Raw genomic sequence first — 21687 nt, forward strand, 5'->3', positions numbered from 1 at the left:
TTAAAAAGTATGTCTAACATTTAATATATATATATATATATATATAAAATACAAAAAATACAAAAAATAAAATAAAAGTGTTGATTCAAATTAATAATATTCAATCTCACGAAAAAAAAGGAAGAAGCAAAACTCTTCTCATTGAATAAATTATTAGTCATTAAAACTGAAAAAGGATTAATAAAGCATTAATAAGATGAACACTAATTCGATGGTAACCTCAACTAATTAATACGTACGTTGATGAAGCAATGAAACTCTTACCTTTCTCTTCATTGTCTAAAATATTTAATTTCTAAGAATTTCATCTTTTACACCATAATCAAACACAGATCTATGAACTTTCTTAAAACAAAATCACAGAATGAAGACAGCAATTCTTGAAGTACTTGTTGTTAATGCAAAAGGCATCACACACACGAATCTTGTAGGTATTTTCCCTTTATTTTCACTCTAGCAATCCAATTTCAATGAATCCAAAACTTTATTTTTTGTTTCTCAGAAAATTGTTAATAAAATATTACAGGAACACCCTCTTACTATGTGGTTATTGAGTGTGGCCCTCAGACTCAAAGAAGCAAAGTTTCATCAGGTAATTGTATCATTTGATTCAGACAAATTTGTTAAGTTATTCAAAAATGTAACATCACTTTTTCTTGTTTTCACACTTCATGTGATTCAAAGTTGTGTTTGTATAAATTGTTGTAGAAGTCTCTGTGATGCAGGAAAACATAAGAAGCCTCACTGGAATCAGAAATTCATATTTGATTTGTCAGAGTTTGATTACAAGAATTCAACCCATCTTAAATGTAGAATCATGGACACAAAACTCTTCTCAAATGGTGGATTTGTTGGTGAAGCCAAGTAATCTCTTCTCTACTTTTTTCCTCTTCGTAAAATCATTTAACTACATAACAAAATATAAATTGCCCAAGTGTATTTTAATTAATCTTTTCACTGATGTTTCAACTTTAAATTTGCTGTATTATTTTAAGAAAATCTGTTTGTTTGTACTTTAAAAAAATATCAGTATTGTATTTTTAAGTAATTCTGTATAAAGATAATGTACATTAATTAATAACTTAATATATATTAACTACATTAAGAAGAAAATCATTAAATAGAAACCAATTTTAGATACAAAATTAACTAGTTGCACTAAATTTGAGACCATTTTAAAGATTAAAAAATTATCGGTTTCTAAATTAGTTTCTATTATTGATAAATAGTTTATAAGTTGGTATCTAATTAGGTACCGAGGTTTTTGCTACCAAATTTAGAATCTACCATATTTAGAATCTAATTAGATAACAATTTAGAAACTATTTATCAATAATAGAAACTAATTTAGAAACCAATTTTTTTTTAGTATCGTATCTAATTTAGTCACTATAGCAATTAATTATTTTTTTTCTCTAAAATTGATTTTTATTTAATAATTTTCTTATAGTAGTTGGTTAAATATATTTTTCGTTCATTAGTATAATACAATTGGTTGTTGTATACGGGATAACTTCCTGTAGTAAGAAAACTATTAAAACAAATCATTATCTATTTGTCACATAAAAAAATCTATTTTTTTATTTCAATAGTATTTTTACTAATGGATATAACTTTCTAATTATAGTATTAAGAAGATTTAAAGTTTGGATAAAAGATGAGAATCATCGCCTAAAAGTAGTAAAAGTATATGGACAAAAATATATTTAACGCAAAGTTTATTAGTAAAACTATTTATATGCAATAATATGTGAAAATATTATTGAAAAGGGTTAATTATTTATATATATTTTTTCATAATTAACATATTTTGTGATAAAGCAGAATTTTCTTAGGTGGAATAATATTGGAAGGAAGTGAGCAGGGATACATAGAAATAAAACCAGCTGCATATAACGTGGTCCTTCAAGATCACACTTACAAAGGAGAGATAAAGATTGGATTTAAATTCATTGGAAATAATAATGTAGGGTTCATATTTTCTTGTACCTGCAAATTAATTAATCAATTATTATGTAATAAATGGTAATGAGTAGTGGTGTGAATTTGTTAACAGAAAGAAAAGTACTTGATGGGGAAACAAGATCAATTGAAGGCGTGTGAGAAGAAGGAATCACCCAATTCAATTTTTGGATGGATTTGGAGAATCTTATGCTGCAAAATCTTCTTTTTCTATCAAAACAAAACTCCCAAAACTCATTAGGGTTATACTCAGATGGCTAATTAGTCATAGAAATCAAAAGTGAAACCATGATTAATGTTATTTTTGTTTTTTTAATTATTTTTTCTTTTCTTATTATACTCTTATCATTATTAAGAGTGCATAAATATAGTTATATGATGTAAACTTTTAGTATTTATAAAATTATTATTTTTATTGTTGGAGATTGACTAGATATCATTTTGTTTATAAAATTATTATTTTTAAATAATTGTTTGAAAATCACATCGACTAAATATAAAAAAAAAATCATAATATATGTACAAACTTACTTTATCGATAATTTTTATAAGATTGAGTGAGAATTCTACTACTATAAATTTTTTTTTTTATTATATAATTTGTGTAATATCTACCATATTTATTCTTAATAATGTCCTTTTAATTTTTTTTGAAAATATATTTCAATTAAAGATAAACATATCTTGATAATACGGTACATACAAGAAGTAAACTTCCATTCTTATTAGCAAATTATATGTAATAAAAGTCATATCTTTCTGAATTATTTGAAGTTATAATTAAAGATAATAAATAAACTAAATTCATCTTAATATTGATGGGAAATTATTTTTAACATTGAATTCATGATAATATTAAGTTATTTTAGTTTAATATTTTTTATTTTTAAAATTAACTTTAAACATAATTCAATCTTAAAATTAGTATGTGTACTTTTCAATATATGTGATATGTTTTAAATAGTTATGATACATGTTAAGAAATAAACTTTAAACTTAACTTTACAAAATTCATCTGTAAGACGAGGTTTAAATTCACTTGTATATTATGAACTGATATTATCTCTAGTCGACCTGACATTTTTAAAAAATTATTTAATAAATATTTAAATAAATACATAAGCAAGTATGATATATCTTTTACAAGATAAAAATACAAATTTAATAGTCATTAAAGTAGAAGAGAAAATATAAGATGTATAAGTTTTTAGGAGGCAGCTATCCTAATTATAATTTTGAGGTTGGAAAGAGGAACCATATATTCCCTTTGATCTTGACAAAGGAAGCAAAGATGACCAAATGAAGAGTATGAGATACACTCTGCACGTCTTTCCCTCAAACTAACAAATTAAGACTTCAATCAAATTAATTTATTGTTCACATGTATGCCTTTCTAACTAACCTCACTCAACTACTCTATTCAATTTTCCACCAACAAAAGAAAAAGCTCAAATTAGGATCCTCTTTCTCAATCTTCTTAAAATAACACTTTAATGGCTTTATCTTTCCACAAACTATAACTATTAGATATTACCAAAAAAATGGCTTTCATCTCTTTATATTTTAAGCATTGTGATCAAGGTATTGTCCTCATGTTCTTCATAGTTGACAACTACATCTATAAACTACAACTACTTGTCAAAAACAAATATTAAAATTGTTCAAATCAAAGAGAATCATTGATTCATGTGTAACTGCACCTTCCTTTTTCTTTTTTCATTCACAACTTCACATGCAACCTTATCAATACTCTCCATAAATGATCATAGCTGTTTCTGTGAACCATAAATTCTTGTTCAAACATCATATTATATCAATGAAAACAAATTTGTACCTCGGATTAAAGTAACATCATATTATTTTGCATTAGACAAGGTGAATATTGTCACAAAAGTACTTATGTGTTGAAGTATTTTCTATGAATTCTGCATTGTCTGTCATTCGGTCTAAGTTATATAAAAAATACAATTATTAGAACAATTTATCATTTTTTTTTTCATTTAAGTGTGTCAGTTTTGTACTTACAATCATGCAGAGACATAGTACAACACAACCACTTTTTCTATACTTCAATTTTCTATCTCTTTTTCTATCTGTGGCACACCTTGCATGTATTGTTGTATTCTTCTCCAACTAACACAAGGTTTTAGCCATTTCTGCAACTGAGTTTTCATACCTCCCTTCTGTGACTTTCTCCAAAGAAAACTTTGTTCTCTTTTTCTCTTCCTTTCTTTGCATTCTTTTCTTCTTCTTTGGCTGAATACTCTCAGGGGAGAAGCTAAAGGCACAAACGCTAAGGAGGGAACTGTTTCAAATGATGTTTATTTAGCTAGCCACTGTTCAAATTCAAATCAAGCTATTAAAAAAGGTAACATAGAAAACAATGCTGGGGACCGTTGCTTTTTCGTTTTATTTTAATTTTTTCATAACCGTTGTCTTTGGAGTTTGAAAACTTCAGTTTTTTTTTTTCACACTGAGGATAAAGAGTGCTTTGTTAGCAACCCTTTTCAGTGAATTATTTCGGGTCTCCATAGCAGCAACACCCTTTTGAAAGCTTTTGCTTTTTTGTTAAGAGAGGACAAGAACATTCAAGTTTTCAGCCTTTTACTTTTGATCCGTCTTTTTTGTTTTCCTTTTTTTTTTCTCGTTTCCATAGTTTCAATTTCAGTAATGTAACCGTTAATTTCAAGCTGAGTAGTGGATCCTATTTTGAAATCATAGTATGTGACTATGCTCACAGGTGACCATGATGTACTTGTGTACCACCACTGAATACTAACATTTAGAAACCACAAACCCAATTTGTGACTCAACTTCCATGATTATATGAGCAGGTTTTGAGGAGATTGACCATAGGTTGTTGGGTTTAGATGGACAATTCATCCAACTTTGATGAAAACTCTGATGTGGGGTACCAACCTTCACCTTCTTCTGTGGATCAAAACGACCATTCAATCACTGAAACTGTTGGATACTCCACATTCAGTGGCGATTCCTTTGTGTATTGCCGGACTAATTCGGAGGTCTCAAACTTCTCTGAGCCTATTGATGACAATAGCTTTGCAGGTGAACATTCACCTTCTCTATGGACACCTGTGAAACATGGAGCTAGTCAGGCTGTTCTTTCAAGGTTAGGAATGAAGCAGCCCAGGCACTCAATGGATGAGAAATCTGATGACCTTGACCTCTTGGAGTCAGGTTGATTTGCACTCACAGCTTGTGAATTTTTCCTATGTGACAATGTGGAATTATCTTGAAACTCACTCAATTTTGTGGGTTTTTATAGAGCTTGATATGATGAGGGAAAGATTTTCAAAGCTTCTATTGGGGGAAGACATGTCTGGTGGTGGGAAAGGTGTTTGCACTGCAGTCACAATATCAAATTCAATCACCAATCTCTATGGTAATATCTTTTTCAATAGCATATGGTTGAAGGATGTTGCTGTGGTTTAATTTATTTGAATTGGCAATTTGCAGCAACTGTTTTTGGGCAGAATTTGAAGTTGGAGCCTCTCAACCCTGAGAAGAAGGCCATGTGGAAAAGAGAAATGAATTGTCTCCTATCTGTGTGTGATTACATAGTAGAATTTGCCCCAACTGCACAATATTTAGATGATGGTACAATTGTGGAGGTGAACTATTTCTTAACCCTTTTTGTATAAGGTTAATGGAGCATGTTATTTATCTCATAATGGGTCTTATATGTTATCTGATGGTGTATCTCAGATGATGACAAGCAGACCAAGGTCAGATATTTATATTAACCTCCCAGCTCTTCAAAAGCTAGACACCATGCTCATAGTAAGGCAAAAACTTTAATTGCTTCTTGTTTGTGACAAGACAACTCTGTTTTCATCCAAAGATTTTGTGCCTTACAAATGTTGTTTCATGTTTTTTTTTATCAGGAAATATTGGATAGTTTCCAGGATACTGAATTTTGGTATGCAGACCAAGGGAGCTTATCAGATAACTCAACTCGGTCACGTGCAGGCTCATTTCGAAGGATTGTTCAGAGGAAAGATGAGAAATGGTGGCTGCCAGTTCCTTGTGTTCACTCTGGGGGCCTGAATGATAAGTCAACAAAGCACTTGAATGAGAAAAGAGACTGTGCTAATCAAATTCATAAAGCAGCTATGGCTATAAATAGCAGTGTTCTAGCAGAGATGGACATCCCAGAAACATATCTGGCAAATCTTCCCAAGGTAAGTCCTCATCACTACAAATAATCTGGTTGCATAGAACGCATTGAGTACTATGCTTTCACTTTTGTTTACTGATTCTAAAATTCTCTGTATTTTTGTTTTGTCTAACATTAGAGTGGAAGAACAAGTCTAGGGGACACAATTTACCGCTATATGTATTCTGCAGACAAGTTCTCACCAGATTACCTTCTTGATTGTCTCAAAATAAGCTCTGAACATGAAGCACTTGAGCTGGCAGACAAGGTTGAGTCTTCAATGTTCACTTGGAGGAGAAAAGCTTGTCTGAGCCATTCAAAAACATCATGGAACAAAGTTAAGGATCTCATGGCTGACACTGACCGAAGTGACAAAAACTACACCTTAGCTGAGAGAGCTGAGACCTTGTTGTTCTGCTTGAAGCAAAGATATCCTGAGCTCTCTCAAACATCCTTGGACACATGCAAGATTCAATACAACCGGGTAAGTTTAGCATTGTGTTTTACACATTCATATGTATTGTGAAAAGAGAACATGCAGATATCTACTAGATTGTGAAGTCATGCACTAAGAATCAATGTTTTCTTTTGCAGGATGTAGGAAAAGCAATATTAGAGAGCTACTCAAGAGTACTAGAAGGCTTAGCATTCAACATTGTAGCTTGGATTGAAGATGTTCTTCATGCAGATAAATCAATGAGGAATCAAAATGTATAGAAACCATAACTGGGTTGTACACTATAGAACCTTAACACTGGTGCTCTTTCCATTCAGCAATTTTTTGTATGCTATATAGCCTTAGGAGAAGTTATGATAGTTCTGATATGGCAATTAGTTTTTACTTGTTAACTGGCTCTGCTACAGGAAGAGTTTTCACATTCAGCTGAAGGATCAACCATAATTTATATAATCTTCTGTTCCATAAATAAAAGAAAAAACAGTTTCATGTTAGTCTAATTGCCTGATTTTAAATCTGCCAAATGCTTTATCAGAAGTGTTCCTCCACTATTAAAAACAGTCAACATTCTTGCTATAGCTGGGTTTCAGAAAATTCATTTTGGCCTGCATGAAATAAAAAAGTGCAGAAATAAATCACAAAACAATAAATTATTCAAAGGACATGCTATTTGTTTTATATTAATTCAAGCATAATTTATTTGTTGCTTGTTGACTTTGTAATCTGTATCTTATCAACCTAGAATAATCTCATTTATATGGCAACATGATTATTGATTAACCAATATATTAAAACCTTTATATTTCCTGCATTATGATACTCTTGGATTTTCACATACAAATATTAAATATTTTTTTATATAGAATCAAGATATAATGATTTCTTAACTTATCATCTTTATGCTATACATTTGTTTCACTGGAACATTTTTGCATTTCTCAAAATACGAAAGTGATAATGTTTTTATTTATTTATTTATTAGAAGATTATAACAAAATATTTATGTTTTATTATGAGGTAAATTAGTTCCTCTTTAGTCTTTCTTTAAGAGGGTGATTAAGTTATAGAGTGTGTTTCTTTGGGTTTATTTTTTTTATTAAAAAGTGATTTTTATATAAACAACATTTGTCTACAGTAAAAAAAAAAAAGCTTTTTTAAATTTTTTTTTCTTTTACCATGTGTTTTGATTAACTAAAAAAAAAGTAAAAACTTGATTTTTTTTTCTACTTCTGCTTTATTAAATAAGTTAATGCAAATATGTTAAAAAGTATAATAAGTAATGATTAATTTATTAAAATGAACACTTTTTTTCTAAAAGTAAAAATAAACAGAGACTTATATTTTGATGAGACTAAAAAAAATATATTTTTTAATCTTTGTTATAACTTCCATTTTTCTATTTTGATTAATTTAGAACTTGAAAACATTCTTATGGATATAAAAAGTTAACACTACATATTTCAGAACATGTACTGGAATAATTTTTTCATCAGTGAATTACATTTCTAAAAAAATAACACCATAACTTCAAATAAATGCCTTAATTTTTAACCAAGATAAAATTTGATTATTTTTTTAAAAATTTTGTAATTCCTTTTATTTCCCCCTAAATTCTTGGGTTCCCTCGTGCCCTAATACCTCAAATTTTGTAATTCACACAAAAATTGGTCGTGCCCTCTTTCTCGTTCCGCCATTCCCAAAATCAATCTTCTATGAACAGTAATCGCCGGCGACGATCCCAGACTCTGACGCCCTTCGCGCCGCCGCCTATGCTCTGAAGTCCCCGACGCATCACTGAAGGTGTGAAGCTCTTATTGTTCCCGCCGAACCCTGTATATAGCGCAAGAACCACGAGCAGGGAAGAGCAGAACACCACCCAAGCAATTCAGAACCGCGGCGGAGAGAATTGCGAACAGGGAGAACCGCGTCCAGAGAGCACGACGCACCACTACTCAGCGAAACGACGGTGAGTTTGACGTGACCGGAGAAGTGTTGCAATTACAAAATTTGTATGTTTCAACTTCAACTGCACTAACTCACTCTCAATTCGTAATCCTGTCTCTAACTTCCTTCCTAGATATAGAAGTTGATGTGTTACCCTTAGAATCTGCAGTTGCTGATGTAGAGACCGACGGAATAGGATGATTCTGATGCAGACTAGTTATTGAATGACTTGTCTGTGAATTTACCGGAGCTGACCATGTCTTTGTATATTTTGTTTGTGTTTCAAAACTGCTCACTCTTTGCTGCATTTTCTTTTCCAAATTTTTTAAAATTTCCACTTGAAGTCTTGCAATATGCACAGGTTCCTGCAGAGACTGTTGGTTTGTGGATTTTTACTACTTGGTGCCATCGATTAGGACACTACTACACGAGCCAACAGAGAATCAAATGCTTCCAAATATTCTCCCAAATCTCCTTCTTGTTGCAATCTTGATAATTCCGCGACAGAATCTCAATAGCACTGTCATCAAATTGATATGCCACATCTCCTTCTTGTTCCCAAGATTTTTTTTCTTAAAGCTGGGTTGATACATGTAATGTCTCTGCCATGAAAAACCCTTTACATCCATGTGGATAAAAGCAATAACTTCCCACGTTGTGCCTCTGGTGCAGACTCTAATTCAAAAAACTGCTCGGCCTTTGCTCTCCAGTCACGAAAATTGGTTCCGTCAAATGTCAGAAATTGAATATGCGTACGTTCAATTACAGACCAACCAGAATCTGCTGTGTCAGAAAATGCTTCAGCAGTAGTCAAAATTGTCTTGCCCCCATTCATAGCTGCGATGGAAGAAATGCTACCCTCTAACATTTGCTGCAGCGAATCCAAAAATTTCTTTGTTGGTTTTTGCGCATCTCTGAAAGTATGCTCCAAAGATTCCATACGGGTTTCTAATTCTTTTGTGGTCACCATTCTCCCCAAACGGCCCAAGCTAACTGTATAATTGGTATGTTTCAACTTTGACTGCTTTAACTGACTCTCAATGGTCAGAAACTGTAGAGCATACAGAAACATGAAAACTTCTTATTGCCTGACAAGACAGAACAAGGGTTCTATATATAATTTTGGCTTCCAACAGAACAACTGTTTTCCTTAGCCAGAATTAGATCAGCAACATCTAACAGAATTAACCTTTTTTTTTCTGTTCACTAACTGTTATTACAAGAAGAAAACAACACGTTGTGGCAGATATAGATCAGATCAGGGAACCCTGATCCGCAAGGTGGAGGAGAAGAAGGAACCTACTTGCGGTCAGATTTTTTATATCAATGGTGTTGTTTTGGGTTAAAAAAGAAATCCCCTTTGGACTCGCCAACTTGATTGGAAGCTCGTGAGTTTAGCGAGATCACGAGCCTACTGATTATGCTTCGTTATGAGTTAACATGCGATTTTGATAACCATGCATGCCTTAGTTCACCAACATCTACATTTAACTGGCCAAGTAGACTTTTAGCTTAGCCTGTTGAATCCTAGCTCTTATGCAGTCCTGCATCGTGTATCCCAATAACTAGACCTTCAGTTTTGCCTCGAGTGTTATCTTTATTAGCTTAAAGTGATTTTTAAATTTTAGGTTGAAGTCATTCATGAGTTTGTTATGGTTGGATGTTATATAGATTAGTGTCTCGGTTTTACTATTTCGTACTTTCTGAAAGTCTTTGAAGCATGACTTAATATACGTTACATTATCGTAGGTAACTATAGAGGCTGAACTGTGGACATTGTTGACTTAAAAATGGGGTCCAATTCATTGAAGGATTATTTGAAAAGGTATGAAAGTAACACAGTAGAAGAGAAGAAAAAAACGAAGAAGAAGCAGAAGAAGAAAAGTCAACCACAAACCACTGGCTTATTAGTCGTGGATGAGGATCCCACGTGGCAGAAACCCATAGATCTTGAAGAAGAAAACAATGATAACTCATCCGGTATGTAATACAAATATAAATGTTTATTCATATTAGAGAATTTACCATTACTGATTTTTGGGTATACTATTATTTCATTTAGCCATATTTTATTGGTTTATGTAGATGAAGAGAAACCACAAGTTGATGAAGACATTGATGTGAAGCGTATGAAGAGGCTTGAGCAGCTGAGGGCCAGACGTCCTTATCATGCTATATCTGAGGATGGAAGTGGTTGGGTTTCACTTTCTTCTAACCCGGAAAATTATATTGACTCAAACAACGATATTTCTCCTCCTCGTAAAAGAAAAGGTGCTGATTTATCACCTGGTCAACAGTTGAAACGCAATGACACCCCATCACCAGATTATAGGACTTCTGATTTGCAAGACATCTCTCCCCCTCGACGAGGTCGCCATGATTCTCCCCCTCGACGAGGTCACCATGATTCTCCCCCTCGACGAGGTCACCATGATTCTCCCCCTCAGGATGCTTTGCATGGTTCTGTGGCATCAGACCTTTCACCCCGAAGGAAAATCCTGAAGAATGCTGCAAGAACTGGTTTGCGTGATATTTCTCATGGTCGTTCACCCAAAGATTTCTCTCCTCCTCGACGAGACCAGCATGATTATGAGACTTCTGATTTGCAAGATATCTCTCCGCCTAGACGAAGTCGTCATGATTCTCCCTCTCAAGATGTTATGCGTGGATCTGTGGCACCCGACCTTTCACCCCCGAGGAAAATCCAGAAGAATGTTGCAAGATCAGGTTTTTCTTATTCTAACCGCCGTTCACCTCAAGATCTATCTCCGCCTCGACACGGTCGTCACGATTCTCCTTCGCAAGATGCTTTACATGGATCTGTAGTGTCAGACCTTTCACCCCCAAGGAAAATTCAGAAGAATGTTGGAAGACTGGGTTCGTCTGATCTTTCTCGCCATCATTCACCTAGTATTTCAGTTAAAGTTGGTTCACATCCATCTTTGGATCCTGACCTAGCTCCACCAAGGAAAAATACCAAGGAGTCATCAAATCCAGCTAGTAAAACAGGTTTAATTTCTGGTAAGGATATCAGGGACGAGATTGACAAAAAGAAGAGCGATGATATGTTGAGGTAATTGTTCAGTTGTTTTGTAATGTTTTCCAAGCACATGTTAATGTTTACTTGATGTATACTTTCTAGTTATAAGCTTGTTTTTTGTGTGGTTATGGAACTATGGAATACTGAGATAGTTCTATTTGGCTTGGACAAAAGTGTTATCATACCGCCATGATCAGAAACAAAGGCTGTTTTTTTCTTATTGAATATAGCTACACTTGAATAGGAGTTTTTCTGATTCAACTTGGGAGAAGTTTTCAGTCTCATGAAACAGCATATACAATCAAATTTTCCTAGTCTGTTAGCTTTAGGGATTAATTAAACACTTAAACTAGATGCAGCAAGTATGTGATCTTTTTCTTATTCTATTTACAAAATTTAAGTGAAATGCCTGTTTCCTTTTCCTGTTAGCTGTTTGTTACTAGTATATTTTAGTATGTGTTATTGTATTTTTTGCTTTTTTAACAATCAATATTAAAATTAGTTCTCAAGATATAGGTAACTAATAAAATATTTCATTAACAAATAGGATGAATAGGAAAACAGTGTATATATTCTTGCAGTGTTGTGTTTCTTATTGATGTAAATATATGTGGATACAAAAAGAGGCAAGACACTTGCCTAAAACCCTAACCCTAAAGCTGGGTACACACTAAGTAAATATTGATAAAATAACATTATATTTCAACATTTAACAATCAACATTAAAATTCAGTTATCAAGATATAGGTAACTGATAAAATATTTCATTTCTGAGACAAATTCTTCCAAAATCTTAAGCTATTACGTAGAAGCCCAGGACTATTATTATGTCACTAACGTACTTGGTAAACCTCATTCTGACTAAAAATGCTTTCTGTTATGCCTTAGTTATCTATTATGGCTGAGCGGCATTGCAAGGCTATAATTTTCCTGATTGTGTTCTGTTTTAACTTTGTGGCTGCTATGATACCAAAAAATATTTAAAATCACAAAGGTAGCAGATGTGACTCATAAAAGGGGTTAAAAATAACCCCGTTTGTCACTTTTCTTCATTGTCTAAGGTTGGCTTTTGGGGGTGGGGGGTTAATCTTGCAATTCCCCTTTCGTACAATTGAAACTCTTATTTCATTTATACACGTATCAATGCTTGTCGCTCCCTGTCTTCCTATGGAAGTTTTGGTGTACTTCACATTGCTCCATGGCATTGATAGCTATGTTTTGTGCAGATTTAACAAGATGGACCCTTCCATCAGTGGACGTGGTGCTGAACCTGTTTATCGTGATAAAATAAAAGGTTGGAATTTTAGTCAGTTTTTGTTTGATGTTTCTGTTCAATGTGATTTGATGTCTTTGTGATACAAAGAACTTTTGAATCATGCTGAATTTTGCAGGAGTGCGCATTTCGAAGGAGGAATACTTGAAGTCAAAACAGAAAGTAGAAGAAAAACCCAAGGTATTTGGTGCACTGCATAATTTTTGTAGCATTGTTTTATCGTTTCTAGATGTAGCTTTCTCTATGCTTCTAATGTGTAATTGGATGCATATCATATATGTGAAGAAAGTATGATTCTTTCTGAGGATCCACTTTTTGTTTGTACGTAATGAATGGTCAAAAAGATACTTGCTTAGTTTGTTTTGTTCACTTGGATATTTTCTGGAGTACTATCTGGAAATTCAATGATGGTCTGAAGATTGATTTGGTAATTTGCAGTAAGCATAATTGCATGGATGATTTTGTAAGGTTTACATACAATGAGCATGAAAAGTACAGATTAGGAGGTTTGTTAACTTGGTAGAACAAAAGAAATGAAAGGATCCAATTGTATTCGAAACAGTAGACTGATTATTATAGTGTGACTGGGTGAGTTATCTAAAATTTCCTAATAAAATGGAGCAGTAAGTTATTTGTTCCATGAAAACACTTATTAACTAAAATATATTATTGGTGCTTTTTTAAGGATATTATTTCTATTAATATTTCAATTACATCAAAAGGACAATAAACCGTGTCATATTTGTTGTTGTCATTTTGTCCCTACGCTGTAATTGAAGTTGAATGTTACTTGTAATGTGTGTTAAAATAACCTTTTTATCTATTGTTCAGCTTTTTTTAAAGCTGTTTTTTGATGTATTATCTTGGAAGGGTCATAGGCTGACCCCTATTCCCTTTTTCTTTTCTTTTTTTCTTTTGTATGCCACCTTTTATATATGACTACAATATATGCACAAGTGAGTAGCAAGAGACTCACTACGTTCTCTAAAATCTCAAGTATATGTCAGAACATTGATGTTATTCATGTTTTCCCATGAAAACTGGTAAGCTGAATTCTTGGCTATCTTTGTGTTTTTCAGGAGATAGAAATAGAATGGGGCAAGGGCTTAGCTCAAAAGCGTGAAGCTGAGGCTAGGCTGAAGGAACTAGAACTTGAGAAGGAGAAGCCTTTTGCACGGACTAGGTATACATAAGTACTTGGGAACATGGTTTCTAGATTGTTTAAATTTGTTATCATAGTATTCTAGCAACCTATGATGCACAAACATAATATGGGGTATAAAAAATACCATGTGTATATGGGATACATTGAGTTGGTGACAATTATTCTTAAAATTATAATAAGTTGTACAATACAAATATAAATATGCATAAAAATTCATAAAACATGAATATATAATTGCAAAACTAAAATTCCTAATCCATGAAACACTAATACATGCATCCCCCATATCAAAATCGGATACATGTTTGATATTGATATGCTTGGATTTTCCATACCTGTGAATTATTTAAGCTCTTTTTTCTAAGAGGATGTTACATTAGATTAAGGCTGATATGGATAATGGAATGAATAATTTGACACATCAAGTAAAACTTTCATATTTGGATCAAATTATTCTTGATTCAGCTATTGGAATGAATGCAACATAACAAGCAACTCTTGACTCGAATCAACTCTTCCCAGCTTGTGTCAATGCACAATGAGATTAATCCCTTAATTTGTGCAAGTTATATATCTCCTTTGTTATAAATAGGGATTTAAGTGCTTCTCTACTCGTTTGAAATTTTCTTAAACCTGGTAATCTTGCTAAAAGAATTTTGTGAGTGAACTCGTGACTCTCTTTCCTAGACTCTTTAATGCCTTGCTGATTATAATATCTAGCCCAATTGTTTTTTCATGATCCATCTTCTTCAAGACATATTTTACTTTAGGCTCCAGAATCCTGAAGATAAAACTTTTACTTTTGGTCCTCATTCATGTATTTAGACTATCAGTTAAATAGAAATTCATGTCCATCATTAAATATATCCGGAAGTAATTCCTACATCATTTCTGGATTATCATGTATATAATCAAAAGAGATGATATTTTTTACACCTGTTTGAACATAATTTCGTTTTTTAGGGGGTAATTAGTAGTTCTATATAATTACCTAGCTTACCATGTACCAGCATGAAAATTTATTTGTAAATTATTTGGATGTTACTGAAAATCCCATTGAGAGCAAGTACTGTCATTGAGATGCAATGTTTATGTCATTGATCAAGGTTCCATTTTCCTTCGCGTCTCCCTATCTCTTATGCTGTATTTGCATTTGTTTCCTTCAGAGATGATCCTGAACTAGACAAAATGCTGAAGGAGAGATTAAGGTGGGGTGATCCGATGGCACATCTTGTAAAGGTAATGCAAAACATTTCATATTGCTTGATGTGTGAGATGGGGTTTGATCAGTTCTCACATGTTTATTGTGTCAATTGTTTTGTAGAAAAAATATCCAGAGCCTGTTCTTCCAAACTTGGGGGAAAATGAGAAGATGAAGGAATCAGGTTTTGTAGTCCCTCAGGATATTCCAAATCACAGCTGGTTAAAAAGAGGTTTAGATGCTGCTTCAAATCGGTATGGAATAAGGCCCGGACGACACTGGGATGGTGTTGATCGTAGTAATGGTTGGTTCATATTCACCATAGGTTTTGTACTTTTTTCATGGAAATAGGCTTAAATGATTGACTTATCACTGCTGTTTGCAGGGTTCGAAAAGGATATGTTCAAGAGAACAAATGAGAGACAAGCTAGAGATAGAGAAGCTTATCTTTGGTCCGTGTCTGATATGTGAAAAGTGGCAGTACGGGTATTCAGAATCTCTTCGGGAGGCATGTTTTTAACTATATGGGTTTGAGGATCCAGAGGAATGATTCTTGCTTCCATCACTCTAAGGTGCAGTCTTTATTGAAAAAAATTATCTGCTCTTGATTAGGATCCTATACAAAGAATGAGAATATGTTATTAGCCTCCTCAGTTTCATATCCAATTGCTTTGATTAGCTATAACTTCGTTGTGATATTTTCGACTTTTTAAGAGTTTATCACAGTTTGTTCCATGTAATTTAGACTATTTTTTACTACTGTAGTTTAAAGGTGGCTGTCTTTCTGAGTTTCATTCGAACTTTCGGAGAATTAAGTGTTGTTAAATAAAGTTAAATTTCATTTATATCCAAATTTGAGTCTAGCCTCAGTAAGAAGCATAAAAATACTGGGGATTTTCATTTAAACATTTTTGGACACCCTGACTTTCAGCACTTTAAGTCCTATATATTTAAAATACTTTTTTAATTTATTAGAGAATTCTAACTAGATTAAAAGTATTTTTTTATATTAATTAAAGTTTATTATAGATAATACTTAGAAAATAATTAATAATTTTTAAGTATAAAGCATTTTATAGTTGCAGACTAGCGTAAAAGGTGTTTCTTCTTGCACCCTACAATCTTTAAAATATCAAAATTACCTTGCTAGTTTTATTCAAAATTTTGAAATGAATACTCTGTAAGGTAGATAAATGAATTCCCGAAGGAGGGGTGTTGTGTAAGTCTGTTGTTCCGGAAAAGGAAATTTGGAAGTGAATCAAACCAATCTTGGAATGTTAATGGCAGTCACAAGAAGGAGCAGTGAGAGAGGAAAATAAGAAGGGACTACTTACTGCACATTCATTAGTGGGCACAACACCTTTTCTTTTCACTCTTCTATTCACATCCATCCATGCATGGTGTCCTTTTTCTTGTTCACAGATTTAGCCAATATAGGCTTCCGAAAGCCAATTAGGGTAACAGTTATGGACTTTCAATTCTGAAATGCTATAATCATACACTTTCCATTTCAATTCCAGATTTGCAACTCTGCCAATAAACTTACATTCCTTCTCCACCATGTTTGCCGCTGCTTGCAACAGTGTCAACAAAAAGTGCAGAGAATAAACAAGGAGGGCAGTTTGCGTTGGCTTAGGGTTTTTAAACATTTTCCAGGTTAATTTTGTCAATTCACATTAATGTAGGGATACAGGAAGAAACATCCCAAGTAAATTGCTTTACCTCTTAAACCCCTAAAAATATCAAGGCATGTATTTTGAGTAGGGTGTTTCTTCCTGCATCTTATTAAAGTTTTTTCTCCACCTCATCAAAGTTTGTTCTTCGTGCATTTCATCAAATAGGTGAAATGACCAAATGTTCTCATCTAATTTGTCCTTATTTTGGAAAGTGCTTTTCAAAATATACTCTGAAAAAGTTATTCTGAAAAATACATTTCAAAATGTAGTCTGTTCTGGAAAGTGTTTTCAAGAAAATTGTTGGGGGTGCAGGAAGAAACTCTTTGAACAAAAAGAAAAGGCTTTGCTTATGTGATGGATTCGATCATGAATCCTTCATTATAGACCAAAACATTTCAGGTTTTGTTAGACTTCATTTTGCAATAATTAACACTAGGAATACTGGTTTAAAAAGAAACTTAGATTAAAAATGATTATTTCGTCTTCTCATAAGTATCTTTCACTCTATTGATTCACATACTACTCTCAATCACAATGTTTAGAGAATAATATTTTAAAAGTGATATTTGGATGCTAAAATAAAATTACTTGAATAGAGGGTCTTTTGAAGTATAAATATACACTTTGACTAACAATTACAAGAACATGGGAATTCGTTTGACTATGATAGTTGAGTTGAATGATATATCTATCATATCTAATTTTATGTTTTTTTTTCTCTAATTACGTTGCGTAATATTCCTTGATGGTTTCTTTGTGTATTCTTAAAGAAGAATCTTGGATTCCAAGCCTCTTTACATTAACTTTTTTTTTTCTTTTTTTTTAACAACTTCAAATTATAATAATTTTTTCTTACATACTCTTGCACCCATTAAGATTATTTTGAGATGGAGGTTAAGTTACCCTTTCTTGGTTGTCTTTTTTATTGAACAAATCAAAGATATTAGATAAAAAAGAAAAATCTTATTTTTTTCATAACTACTCTAAGTTTGCATTTTGTTCAAGTTATATAAAAATATTATTTTTTTATAAAATAAAGTTAATTTTCATTTAAGAATGATAAAATTTATATTTCGAATTTTATCATTCAAAAGTACTTTTGAATTTAGATAATAATTTCTAAATTATAAAATTTTAAATACAAATTCAAAATGATATTTTTAGAATTACATAATTATAATAATGTTAGAGAGGAAGAAAAAAAATTATAGAGGTACAAGAAGAAATTTTCCATAGTAAAATATATTTGTTAATCTTCATTAAAAATAATTAAAATATTTTTTATATTTTAGTATTTTTTATTGTGTTTAAATATTTCATAAAAATTATAATTTCTTTAAAAAATTTATCAAACCACTTTCAAGCTAAAAATAATTTTCAAAAATAAAAAACGATAAATAACTTCTACTTTATAATTTCTTTTAGCTTTAACAAAAGGTAACTTTTAAGTGCGTCCTTGAAATGAAAAATAAAAAACTTTGTTTTTTCAGTAATAACGGGTTTAAAAAATTTCATGAAAATATATTGGAAATTAGTTTAATTAAGATTCAATTTTCAGGAAATTTTCGAGATTAAAACTTAATCGTGTTTTAATAGGGAAAATGATAATTTGACATCATTCTTAGTCACAAATAATCGTTATTATAATTTTAAAAGTAAAAACCAACAAATTTATTATACATTATCAATGTAAAAAGTTTATACTATCAATATATTTTCCTTTTTAACTGTTAAATTTGTAGCATCTTCAATGTATTTTCTTTTTTTAGTGAGCCACATGTTTTAATATAAGATTTAACTATTAATTTGATTCCAATATAAAATTGCAATTTCACTTTTAGGGGATTCAAATTATTTTTTCAGGTTAAAAAAACATTTATATTTTTAATAATTAAGCAATCTTGTTTATAATCATTTATATAAAAATAAATAACATTATAAAACTAACCCTTGTTGAGAAAGCTCTGAGAGCGTTTAGCATTGATGTCCTTACTTCAAAGCGTGCCCTAAATCCCCAATTTCCTCCATTCTCCTTTCTTCTCTCTTCCTTCCAAAATCATCCATCTTTCTCTCTCTGTTTCTAGGTTGAACGTTGCACTTCTCAACCTCTCATTCTCAGTGTGTAAAGGTACCGATTTTATTTCAGATTACTAGTTGGGATCTCAATTTCTCATTTACATTCAAATCGCACTTATTGCTGCCTGTAACATGGAATGAGAATAAGGTTTGCTCTCATCTTCACATTTCAAAAAAAATAAAATAATGATAATAATTGCAGTATGATTGTAGAAAGTAACATTCTCCTATGAAACGAGTTCAGTTCAATATGATAATGACTTCCGTGGCTTTTTATTCCTTTATTTTGGTTGAATATTCTATAGAGAAAAAAAAAGCCCCAATTTTTTTTATCTATCTACGCAATTTTTCAACTAGCCTTAATTCTAACACCAAAACAATTGTAGTTTGTATGTGATGAGAATCTTGGTTGCTTGATTGTGTTTTGAACGTGTGGTAGGTATGGTATTTGTGTACGTAGTTAGTTAGTAGTTGGGTATTGTTCTTGTTAATTGAGAAAAAACTCTACTGCATGTCAGGTAGAGATTGGCCGGACCATGGACTTGGGGTGGTCTATGTGTTGTGTAATGGCTTTTATAAAGAGTGTGGTTTTCTTGAGATTTATGTAGATTGAAAGGAGTCGCGTTCTGGGTATGCATACCTTAGCTCTGTTTGAATTAGCATGCGCTAACCTAGTATTGGCTTGTTTGGATGAACTTCTCTATAAGCTCTTCTACAGCAGAAAATAAGAAGAAAAAAAGGAATTTGACTTCTCCATAAGCTAAAATTTGCTTATAGATAAGTTAAAAAAAATATATTGGAAAAGCTATACGAGGAGAGTTTCTGTGGATTAGCTCATGCGTAAGCTAATTTTAACTTGTAGAAGCTAATTTCAAATTGTCTTATTTTTCTCTTCTAGAAACAACTTATGGAGAAACTCGTTTAGCTTATTTAAAGTGAGTGGAAGTAGTTTAACAAGAGAAGTTTATTTCATTTCTTATTTTCTTGTTCTGTTAGTCCTTATTGTGAAGTTCATGTGAACTGGGCCATATTGTTGTGTGTCACTCTTAACAGATTTTGATTGTCATTGGGGTTTTTTCTTGTTATGAATTATGTCCATGCTGATAGGGTGATGATAATCAGCTTAGATATTATTTACAGTGGAGATTTATGTTCTTGATGGGTTTTTTTTTCCTGCTGTTGACTTCTTGTCTTACATTGATATGTTGCAGGTTGTGTCCTTAAAGAGAGATCATTATCATCAGACTATAACACAAATTCTTTCCAAATGGCACTGGTTGTAATGTGTGGGCAGCCATGCAGCGGGAAGTCCAAAGCTGCACTCTGTCTTGTTGAAGCTCTCAAGGAATCAGAATCAAAACATAACGTGAGAATCATAGACGAAGCTTGCTTTCATCTTGATCGTAACCAAAGCTATGCAAATATGCCTTCAGAGAAGAATTTAAGAGGGGTGCTTCGGTCAGAAGTAGATAGGTCTGTGTCCAAAGATAGTATCATCATAGTAGATTCTTTGAATAACATCAAGGGTTACAGATACGAGCTATGGTGCTTGGCTCGAGCTTCTGGAATCAGATACTGTGTGGTCTACTGTGACGTTGAAGAAACCTTTTGTAGGAAATGGAATGAAGAGCGCAGAGAGAATGGAGAAGTCAATTATAATGATTCAATTTTTGAAGATTTGGTGAGAAGGTTTGAGAAACCAGAAAGAAGAAACAGGTGGGATTCTCCATTGTTTGAATTATGGCCACACAGAGAAGGGACAGAGAAATCTTCCTCTGCCATTATAGATGCTGTTTCCTACTTAACCAAAAAGGTGGACTCCAAAACCAGGGATGTTAAGATTCTGCAACCAACTATTGCCACTCAAACCACACGTTTTTCTGATGCAAATTCTCTCTTTGAATTGGACAAAGCAACACAAGAGGTCACAAATGCTATAGTAGAAGCACAATCTCAAGCTCTTGGAGGACCCCTTAACGGTGTTTCGGTGGGAAAAGACTTGCCTGTAATCAACATTTCAAGGTCAGTTGGGCTGCCGGAGCTTCGTAGGATGCGACGCACCTTCATAAAATTAACAGGGCAAACAAGTTTAAGTGGGCCACCACCCCCTTCTGATGCAGACAGTGCAAAAAGGATGTTCATTGACTACTTGAACAGGGAACTAGGAACATCCTGAAGAACAGTATTTGAATTGCAATTCAGCTTGTGTGCTAAAAGATGCCATGTTTGTATGTTTAGATCCCGAACTGTTTTCATTTTTACTTTACATCATTATTATTGAATAAAGTGATCTTTTTTTAATCCTTTTGGTTTTTTGTACCATCGTTAAATTTTTTTCCCAGCCCTAGTAGTAATAATGAAGTAAAGATTGTACTCGGGTCTGGTTTAAGAAAATACATTTTGCACTTTACAAAAACATAAGAATAATGAAAAAGGTTATATAATTTAAATATTTTTCAATGTAAGATATAAAAACTGAATGCTTACACAAACTGAATTCAATTTTTTTCTTCCTTGCTAAATAGAACATACTCCTCCCCACAACTTCGGTATTGGTAATTGAGTTGCGTTGGATATATTCAATGAGATTCCTTGACAAAAGTGTTACTAGATATAACAAAACATGGTATTTTTGACGTGTATATAGCAATATTAAACAAATTTTCATTAAGTAACAGGCACGATGAACCGAGAGAGCAAATATTGGAAACCAAAG

General features: G+C 32.5%; 4 protein-coding genes across 10 annotated transcripts; all 4 read left to right on the forward strand.

Moving 5' to 3' along the window:
• Positions 1 to 315: 315 nt before the first annotated feature.
• On the forward strand, positions 316 to 2203 carry LOC137819521 (Calcium-dependent lipid-binding (CaLB domain) family protein). The gene is made up of 5 exons (XM_068623399.2): positions 316 to 431; positions 527 to 592; positions 726 to 864; positions 1825 to 1966; positions 2057 to 2203. Exons 1-5 carry the CDS (start codon positions 365 to 367, stop codon positions 2201 to 2203), a joined length of 561 nt encoding a protein of 186 aa, XP_068479500.1. The 5' UTR covers positions 316 to 364.
• Positions 2204 to 3512: 1309 nt separating this feature from the next.
• On the forward strand, positions 3513 to 7090 carry LOC137818576 (rop guanine nucleotide exchange factor 3). Its single transcript, XM_068622085.1, has 8 exons — positions 3513 to 4330; positions 4797 to 5160; positions 5249 to 5365; positions 5440 to 5594; positions 5689 to 5763; positions 5868 to 6164; positions 6279 to 6623; positions 6734 to 7090. The coding sequence occupies exons 2-8, from the start codon at positions 4833 to 4835 to the stop codon at positions 6854 to 6856; spliced, it is 1440 nt and encodes a 479-aa protein (XP_068478186.1). The 5' UTR covers positions 3513 to 4330; positions 4797 to 4832; the 3' UTR covers positions 6857 to 7090.
• A 1092-nt stretch (positions 7091 to 8182) lies between these two features.
• On the forward strand, positions 8183 to 17408 carry LOC137818575 (pre-mRNA-splicing factor of RES complex protein). Of its 6 annotated transcripts, XR_011082095.2 has the most exons (12): positions 8238 to 8562; positions 8902 to 9133; positions 9213 to 9544; positions 10290 to 10520; positions 10626 to 11613; positions 12807 to 12874; positions 12972 to 13033; positions 13933 to 14036; positions 15185 to 15257; positions 15343 to 15523; positions 15605 to 15791; positions 16740 to 17408. XR_011082095.2 is itself a non-coding variant. In XM_068622084.2 (11 exons), the coding sequence occupies exons 4-11, from the start codon at positions 10331 to 10333 to the stop codon at positions 15688 to 15690; spliced, it is 1752 nt and encodes a 583-aa protein (XP_068478185.2). In that variant the 5' UTR covers positions 8267 to 8562; positions 8902 to 9133; positions 9213 to 9544; positions 10290 to 10330; the 3' UTR covers positions 15691 to 16077. The 6 variants fall into 6 exon arrangements, 3 of the variants coding, with proteins under 3 accessions (XP_068478184.2, XP_090152758.1, XP_068478185.2); XR_016516362.1 differs by having other exon boundaries at positions 8223 to 8562; positions 8902 to 9544; XM_068622084.2 differs by lacking the exon at positions 16740 to 17408 and having other exon boundaries at positions 8267 to 8562; positions 15605 to 16077.
• Positions 17409 to 18833: 1425 nt separating this feature from the next.
• LOC137818577 (KTI12-like, chromatin associated protein) lies at positions 18834 to 21272 on the forward strand. 2 transcript variants are annotated; one of them, XM_068622087.2, is made up of 2 exons: positions 18834 to 19023; positions 20183 to 21272. In XM_068622087.2, the coding sequence occupies exon 2, from the start codon at positions 20239 to 20241 to the stop codon at positions 21145 to 21147; it is 909 nt and encodes a 302-aa protein (XP_068478188.2). In that variant the 5' UTR covers positions 18834 to 19023; positions 20183 to 20238; the 3' UTR covers positions 21148 to 21272. The 2 variants fall into 2 exon arrangements, with proteins under 2 accessions (XP_068478188.2, XP_068478189.2); XM_068622088.2 differs by having other exon boundaries at positions 18862 to 19119.
• The last annotated feature ends 415 nt before the right edge of the window (positions 21273 to 21687 follow it).

The sequence above is a fragment of the Phaseolus vulgaris genome, chromosome 10 (assembly GCF_051622355.1).
Source record: "Phaseolus vulgaris cultivar YP4 chromosome 10, ASM5162235v1, whole genome shotgun sequence".
Lineage (NCBI taxonomy): Eukaryota > Viridiplantae > Streptophyta > Magnoliopsida > Fabales > Fabaceae > Phaseolus > Phaseolus vulgaris.